Source organism: Tupaia chinensis, unplaced genomic scaffold (assembly GCF_000334495.1).
Source record: "Tupaia chinensis unplaced genomic scaffold, TupChi_1.0 Scaffold143830_1, whole genome shotgun sequence".
Lineage (NCBI taxonomy): Eukaryota > Metazoa > Chordata > Mammalia > Scandentia > Tupaiidae > Tupaia > Tupaia belangeri.
Genome location: NW_006203680.1, coordinates 174,955 through 184,064, shown reverse-complemented (window position 1 = coordinate 184,064; position 9,110 = coordinate 174,955). Strand labels below are relative to the sequence as shown.

General features: G+C 43.5%; 1 protein-coding gene across 2 annotated transcripts in view; it reads left to right on the top strand.

Annotated features, from left to right (window-relative positions):
- GFOD2 (Gfo/Idh/MocA-like oxidoreductase domain containing 2) overlaps positions 1-9,110 on the top strand; it is a 54,273-nt gene that overhangs the window by 25,989 nt on the left and 19,174 nt on the right. For both annotated transcript variants that reach the window (XM_006165236.3, XM_006165237.3), the window contains exon 2: positions 4,699-5,043. In XM_006165236.3, coding sequence (XP_006165298.1) covers positions 4,785-5,043 — 259 coding nt within the window. In that variant the 5' untranslated portion in view covers positions 4,699-4,784. The remainder of the gene's footprint in view (positions 1-4,698; positions 5,044-9,110) is intronic.

Below are 9,110 nucleotides of genomic sequence, written 5' to 3'. Positions count from 1 at the left end.
CTTTTCGTCTCTCTCTTTCTCTGTCTTTCTGGCGAGCACACACGCCTTATAGCAAAAACCTCTAAAATAATAATAATAATAATAAATTAGATAAATAAATTAATTTTTTGAGAGGTTTTTGCTACAGGGCGTATATGCTTACCAGAAAGACAGACAGAAAGCGAGAAATCACCCCCCGGGGGGGGTGGCCATGCTGCAGTCCCTTCTCCTCCATTCTCCTCTCGGGATCTTGGGCACCACGCACATGCTCCCAGCATGAGTTTAAGCTGCCGGGTCTGGGACTAAAACCAGGGTCGACTACGTGGGAGTCCAGCGACATAGCCATTATGCTAACTGCTGTCCCCAATTAATAAATTTTTTAAAAAGATGTCTTATGTATGACTTACTATGGGCCAAGCCCTATTATAAGTGTTTTACAATATTAACTCATTTAATCCATAACTACTCTTTGAGATATATACAATTATCCACATTTTACAGAAGGGGAAATGGATAGGGGCCAGCAGATGGCATGGTAGTTAAGGCACTGAACTCCCACATGACCAGCTCTGTTTTGAGTCCCGGACCTGGTGGATTGTTTTCTTTTTTTTCTTCTTAAAGAATTATTTTTGGGCTGGCAGGTGGTGTGGTTAGGAGAGCTGGATTCCCACATGACAGACAGTGGTTCAAGTCCTGAACTTGCAGCTTGCTTTCCCTCTTTCCCGAACTTGCAGCTTGCTTTCCCTCTTGCCCTTTCTCTCTCTCTGTCGCTCTCTGGTCAAATAAAAAAATAATAACAAATAGAATGAAATAAATAAATAAATAATTCTTTTTAAAAATATTATTTTATTGGGCCAGCAGGTGGTGGCTCTGGATTCCCACATGGCCCACCATGGTTCAAGTCCCGGACTTGGTGGCTTGCTTTCTTACTTTTCCCCCCCCCCCCCCGGTCTGGTCAAATTAAATAATATTAATAACAAATGGAATTAAATAAATAAATCATTCTTTTAAAAAAAAATTACTGTATGTATGTATTTATTTATTTATTTATAATTTAACCAGAGAGGGACAGAGTGAGAGAAAAAGGGAAAGTGAGAAAGCAAGTCACCAGGTCCAGGACTCAAACTCCATCAGCCATGTGGGAGTCCGGTGCCCTTAACCACTGTGCCACCTCCCAACCCACCTGGCGGATTGTTTTCTCACTTTCCCCCTCTCTCTCTTTCTTCTCTCTCTGGTCAAATTAAAAAAATAATAATAATCATTTTTTTAGAAAAGAGGAAACGAAGGCTCAGAATAATGAAGAGACTTATCTGAAGCCACCCATCTGGCAAGTGGCAGACTCAGAATTTGAACCTAGGTCAGGTGAACCCATATTCCAAACCTCTGTGCTGCCTTTCCCATAACCTGTGGCTTAGGCCAACTGTGTTCAGCCAGTCCATCCAAGGCACTTTCCAGGCTTCATTCCCAACCAGCAGGTGGCCATTGGAATGCAGATGAACTTGGCAGGGCAGGGTTTGTGGTGATCATTGGAGGCATATGAAAGGTTAATGGGGGGTTGGCAGGTGCTGTGGTGGTTGAAGGTACTGGACTCCCACATGGCCAACTGAGGTTTGAATCCCTGAAGTGGCGGTTTGCTCTCTCTCTCCCCACCCCGGTCAAATTAAAAATAAATAAGTAAAGTTAAATGAAATAATTCTTTAAAAAAAAAGGTTATATACAAGGATCCTAAGGGCAAAGAATAGGGAAATTTTAGGGGTGAGAAAGGGTAGCCACTAGAATAAACTGGAAAAACCAGCTCTGCCTGCTTGAGCAGGAAGTACCTAAGTCATCTAGCCTGCCTACCTTCATGCCATCTGGTTTCCTCAAGGGCCCGCTGATACCCCTTTGTGGTTGTTGACCAAGCTGCTCTTTGAGGCAGTGGCAGTAAAACAGAGATTATTAAATTTTCTAATCCATTCTGTTCTGTTGTATTAAGCCACGGATACTTAAATATATACACCCACCAAGACATATTATGTACATTATGTACATTAACCTGATCAGGGTAGGTAAAGGAGTTAGCTGTCTTAGAATTTTCTTTCTGTGGGAACCAGCAGTTAGCGTAATTGCTATGTCGCTGGACTCCCACGTAGTCGATCGCGCGGTTCGCGTCCCGGACCCAGTGGCTTAAAACTCACGCTGGGCGCGTGTGCGTGCGTGCCCAAGATCCTGAGAGGAGAATGGAGGAGAAGGGATTGCAGCGTGACCATCCCCTCTGGGGGGTGATTTCTCACTTTCTGTCTCTATGTCTCTCTCTGTCTGTCTGGCGAGCGCACGCACCCTATAGCGAAAAACCTCTCCAAAAAAAAAAAAAGAATTATTAGGACCAGCTGTTAGCATAATGGTTATGTTGCTGGACTCCCATGTAGTCGACCGCGGTTTGAGTTCTGGACCGGGTGGCTTAAACTCACGCTGTAAGCGTGTGTGTCTGTGCCCAAGATCCCAAGAGGAGAATGGAAAAGAAGGGATTGTGGTGTGGCCATCCCCCCCCTCCCGGGAGGTGATTTCTCACTTTCTGTCTCTCTCTGTCTTTCTGGCAAGCACATGTGCCCTATAGCAAAAACAAAACAAAACATAACCATACCTGACAAAGATATTCAAATGCCCAAAGATGATTTGTAAACCAGGAATTATAATTTCAAAATCAAAGATAACAATATTCCCCAAATTCATCTGTAGATTCAAAACAAACTATTAAATCCCAGACATCTTTTTTTACAGAAATTGGTAAGCTGATCCTAAAATTCATAGAGAAATTCAAGAGACACAGAATGGGTCAAAACAGTCTTGAAAAAGAACCAAGTTGGAAGATTCACACACTGATTTCCAAACTGCAAAACGATAGTAGACAAAATAGAATGATACTGGAATAAGGGCAGACATGCAGATGAATGGGATAAAATTAAGAGTCCATGGCCGGCATGCGGTGTGTAGGTTAAGTCAGCTGGATCCCATATGGCCAACTGTGTGGTTGAGTCCCAGACCTGGCAGCTTAAAAATCATGTTGAGCGCATATAGGTGCATGCCCAAAATCCCAAGAGGAGAAAGGGAGAGGGAACTGCCATGTGGCCATTTCCCCCCAGGGGTGATTTCTCACTTTCCCTCTGTTTATCTTTCTGGCAAGCACACATGCCTTATAGCAAAAAAATAAAAAGAATTAAAAGAGTCCATAAATAAACTCATACATTTATGGTCAACTGATTTATTTATTTATGTATTTATTTATTTATTTTAAGGTTTTTGCCATAGGGTGCATGTGCTCACCTTAGATAGAGACAGAGAGAGGGAAACAAATGACCCCCCAAGGGGATGGCCAGACAGCAATCCTTTCTCCATTCTTCTCTTGGGATTTTTGGGCATGCATGTTCACACTCCTGGCATCATTTTCTTTCTTTCTCTCTTTCTTTCTTAGAATTATTTATTTAATTTTATTTATTATTATTATTTTAATTTGACCAGACAGTGACAAAGAGCAGGAAAGTGAGAAAGCAAGCTGCCAGGTGTGGGACTCAAACCATAGTCAGCCATGTGGGAATCCAGTGCCTCAACCAACACTCCATCATCCACCAGCCCTCCTGGCATGACTTTCAAGCCTTCAAGTCTGAGACTCGAATGTGGTGGTCCACATAGGAGTCTAGTACCTTAACTGCTACACTATCTGCTGGCCTTGTTTAACTTATTATTAACAATAATACCAAGGCATTAAATGAAAGAATGGTCTCTTTAATAATTTGTATTGGGACAGCTGGATAACCATGTGCAAAGAATGAATTTGGGCCCTTTTCTCACACCATATACAAAAATCAAACTAAAATGGATCATGTGGGCCAGCCCATGGCATGGTGGTTAAGGAGGCTGTATCCCACATGACAACTTTGCAGTTATATCACTGAACTCCCACATGGCTGACTGTAGTTCTAGTCTTGCACCTAATGGCTTGAAAATCATGCTGGACGTGTGTGCATGTGTGTCCAAGATACCAGGAAGAGAATGGAGAAGAAGGGATTATCGCATGGCCATCCCTCTGGGAGGGATGGCTTTCCCCTTTTACTGTCTCTGTCTCTTTCACTGTCTCTCTTTCTCTCTCTCAGGCAAGTTCACTTGTCCTAAGGCAAAAACCTCTAAAAACAAAAAGTAAATAAAATAAACCTCTTTAAAAAAAAAAGAAAAACTAAATAAAAATTTAGTTTTAAAGAAATAAACAGAAATGGGGGCCAGCAGGTGGCATGGTGGTTAAGATTTACTAGACTCCCAGATGGCCAACCCCGATTTGAGTCCTGAACCTGACAACTAGCTTTCCCACTTTCCTTCTCTCTCTCTCTCTCTCTCTCTCTCTCTCTCTTTCTCTCTCTCTCTCTTTGTCCCTCTCTGGTCAAAATTTAAATAAATGAATGAAGTTAAATAAATTTTACAAAAGAAATAAACAAGAAATGGATGGTGATGTGGTCTCATCAGTCTAGTATGCTTCATGGGTCTAGGGTCACCCTAATACATAGTCGGAGTCGAAACCACTGATTTTAGCTGAGGGGGGTATTGTATAGGTAAACCTAATACCCTGAGTATGTCTAAATCTCAACCAAGTTTTTCCACATGATCTTGATCCCAAGCAAAGGACCTTCTCAATACACACCTCAGTGGTGTGCCCTCCACTAACAACCAGTGTGATGCTTGCTGTTCTAGGAGCCATGTTTAACCAGGACCATGGGGAACCCCTTTCCCTGCTGGAGGTGCTCGTGAGGAGATGAGCTGGTGAGCAGAGAGCAGGGATGAAGATGCTGCCAGGAGTGGGCGTGTTTGGGACTGGCAGCTCCGCCCGGGTCCTGGTACCCCTTCTGAGGGCAGAAGGTTTCACCGTTGAGGCCCTTTGGGGGAAGACTGAGGAGGAGGCCAAGCAGCTTGCTGAAGAAATGAACATCACCTTCTACACCAGCCGGACCGACGACGTGTTGCTGCATCAAGATGTGGACCTGGTGTGCATCAACATTCCCCCTCCACTCACCCGGCAGATATCTGTGAAGGCACTAGGTACGCACCGACAGGCTGTAGCAAGAGAGGATTTGTCTCCCTCTGAGCCATCCTCACGAGTCAGGACTCTCACTGGGCCAGGGTGTTCCTTTCTGGTTCTGTGTCTGCAGGTAGTGATCATCTGGGACATCACTGGTCCCAGAACAGTTTTTGGAGGAGGGACTGCTAGAGGGGGGGGCATCTGATAGTTGTGGGAGGAAAAGGATGCAGCTGTCTCCACCTCCCATTAGTAAACCCCTGAGCAGGAGGTAAGGCCTTGCTCAAAGAGAGGGGGCCAGAGTTGATTGTCTCAGGCAGTGTAAAGTTTGCCTCTGTTAACCCGAGCACTGGGATGTTGGTTGTGACCGGTATGTTCGTTCCTCCGTTGCTGTGGCACACAGCACAACAGGAAGCGAGAGGAGACTGGACAGGCTCCTATTTCCCATGTTTTGTCCACTCTTGAGCCCACACCCTTCCTGGCAAACTGCAGCAGGCGGGAAGGCTCCGCTGGGCTTTGCTGACAGGATCCATGGGACAGCCTGCTTACATCTCTGCTCCCTCGGGAAGCCTTGAGTACGTCCACCTCCTGCCTCTGGCTGGGTGTGGCCTGCTGAGTTGTTCCACAATTCCTGTTGGCCTTCTCTTTCCTGTCAACAGTAGACAAATTCTCTTCCTCTTATGTAAGTCAGAATCTAATTTAGTAGGAATAAAAACCATTTGACATTCACCCAGCAATTATTTTTTTGCCTCCGGTGTGCCGTACATTGTTCTGATGTCATTCTGGACATTCAAAGATGTATTAGATTAAAATCCTCCCTGCCTTCAGATGTCATAGTCTAATTGAGGAGAGTAGAAATAACATACAACCCAAGGTAAATGACAGAAGGCTTAAGTACAAGTCAAGTCAAATGATGTGTAACAAAATGACAGAGTAATTGCTTTATGTAAGGTGCTAGCAGGTAGCCCTCTGGAAGCAGAGCTATCGGCCTTCTCTCCCCATTTCTGCCACATGACTGTAGACCTTTGGTCTGTTCATGGCTGTTCATGGCCCCTGTGCTTTTCCTTTTGTCTTTTAGTGTGAGTTCTGACTTGGTCTCAGCATTTGTAGAAGAGGCCAGGAAAACTCCTCCAGTTCTCCTAAGATCTGGGTGTGAGCGCATGAACTGCCATAGGTAGAGCACCAGACTGACCTCAACATCAGGCCCTGCTCATGTTTTGTTTCTGTCCCTCTCAGTGAGCGCCTCTGTGAAATGGGGCAGCAGTTCCAGCCCCAGCCTTTTCAGGATTGTGTATGACTGCCCTCCAGGTTCTAACCAAGGAACTTACTGAAGTCACAATTCAAAGGAAGGCCTGGCTTTTCTGTTGTCCCAAGCAACAGGATTTGTTGAACTTCATTAAAAAAAGAAAGAAAGAAATATGATCCAGCCATCAGTATAATAGTTAAGGCTCTGGATCGTACATGGCCAATAGTGGAGTTAAGATATGAGGTCTACAGGGCACATGTAAAGAAAGCCTTTGGCAGAAGTCCCCAGAGAGTGATCCCTGTACCTATAGCACCTGAGAACTTGGTAAAAATCCAAATGCCAGCCCCAGTGGGTTTGAAAAACACACCAGGCACATATGAGTGAGTGTCCAAAATCTCAACAGGATGGAGAAATGAAGAAGGGATTAAGGCATTACCACACCCATTGGGGGGGTGCTTTCTTGCTCTCCTACTCCCTTCTCTGCCTCTTTCTCTCTCTCTGGCAAGCACACTTGCCCTCTGGCAAAAAAAAAAAAAAAAGAAAAAGAAAAAAGAATCCAGATTTCCAGGCCTGCCCCCAGGTCTACTGAATCTCTGGGGTGGGGCCCAGCACTGTGTGTGTGGACAGTCCTTGCAAGTGATTCAACCCAGCATCTTCATTTTCAGTATAGAGACCAGAGCCCAGTAACCTTAAGGAACGATAATACAATAGGCAAAATTGCATTTTCCTCCCTTATTAGAGCACTGTGTGTTCACCTCAAAATAAAGGTCAAAAAGATTATTTCTTTTTTTAATTATTTAATTTTGTGTATTCATTCATTTATTTTAATTTGACCAGAGAGAAACACAGAGAGAGAGAGGGAAAGTGAGAAAGGAAGCTATGAGCTCCAGCACTCAAACCGTGGTCGGCCATGTGGGAGTGTCCAGCATCTTAATCACCATGCCACCTGCTATTCCCCAAAAAAGATTATTTCTTGCTCTTATTCTTAATAGTTACTCCTAAAATAAGTTATTTGACTTCTCCATCTCCAGTAGACACGTCACGTCACAACTCTTTTTGTGACTCTGTGACTTCTTATTTTTTGCTTTTGTCTGACCATTTTTCTTTATCTTTTTTTTTAACTTCAGATTTTAAAACTTTCCCATGAATTCCTTAAAAGAGAGAGGAAGGATTCTAATACATATTATTCTTCAATTCAAAAAGTGGTTTAGGAGGGACCAGCAGTTAGCATAATGGCTGTGTCGTTGAACTCCCACGTAGTCGACCACGGTTCGCGTCCTGGACCCGGTGGCTTAAACTCATGCCGGGTGCGTGTGCGTATGTGCCCAAGATCCCAAGAGGAGAATGGAGGAGAAGGGATTGCAGTGTGGCCATCCCCCCTGGGGAGGTGATTTCTTGCTTTCTGTCTCTCTGTCTCTGTCTGTCTGGCAAGCGCACGTGCCCTATAGCAAAAAAAAAGTAAAATAAAAAAAGTGGTTTAGGAAAGTTTTTTGTTTTTGTTGTTGTTGTTGTGTGTGTGTGTGTGTGTGTGTGTGTGTGTTTTGTTTTGTTTTTTGTTTTTTGGCCATAGGACATGTGCACTTGCTGGGGAGAGACAGAGAGAGGTAAAGTGAGAAATCACCTCCCAGATGGATGGACATGCACACACCCTTGCCTGGTGTGATTTTCAAACTGCTGAGTCTAAGACTCAAACCATGGTTAGCTATGTGGGAGTCCTGCATGGCCTGCTAGCCCCCAGAAAATGTCTTTTAATATGCAAAGTACTATAACATCTTTGCAAGAGTTGAATGTTTTTTGTCTTCTTTTTTTCTCCTTTTCTTTTGGTTCTTTTAATTTTGCTTTATTGAATATTTTCTTTTTTAAGATATTTTTGATATAGGACACATGTGCTCACCAGAGAGACATAAAGAGACAGAGAGACAGAAAGTGAGAAATCATTCCCAGGGGGATGGCCATGCCACAATCCCTTCTCCTCCATTCTCCTCTCAGGATCTTGGGCACGCATACACATGTGCCTGGTATGAATTTGAAGCCACTGGGTCAGGGACTCGAACTGTGGTCAGTCAGCCATGTGGGAGTCCAGTGACATAACCATTTAGCCATTTGTTGATCTCTGAATGTTTTAAATCTATCAATAAAAGGTAGATTTCTGTGCCCAGTCCTTGGCACATCTGTGCTTCATTGTAAAACATTGAGGGACCAGCAGGTGGTGTGGTAGTTGAGGCACTTGAATCTCGCAGACCTGGTCTTTCTCACTCCCCCACCTCCCATCTTTCCCTGGTGATTTAAAATAATAATAATAATAACAATAATAATAAATTAAATTAATAATTCTTTTTAAAAAATACATGCTGAGTTTGCCAACCCCTTTCCCATGGCTTTTAAAATAGCAAAACATCACTCTTCAAGCAGATAATTTCATCCTAAGAATACCAGTCCTTTGGGAAGCCTTCCCTGCTCCCCCAGGCCAGGTCCCTGCTATTGCTCTGATGTCATCATTTATGTCAGTTTCCTTGCATTTATTATAAGTACAATTCTACATTTATTTGTATGATTTTTTTAAAGTGGTTTTTTGTTTTTAGTTTTTTTAGTTTTTTACCATAGAATGCATGTGCTCACCAGAGAGAGACAGTGATAAGAAAAGAGAGTAATCATTCCCCAGGGGCATAGCCATACCACAATCCCTTTTCCTCCATTCTCCTGGAATCACATGCCCAGCATGATTTTCAAGCTTCTAGGTCTGGGACTTGAACCATGGTTAGCTATGTGGGAATCTAGTGCTTTAATCACTAGGCCACCTGCTGGACCCTGTATGATCATTTGTTTTTTTAAGTTTTTTTTTTT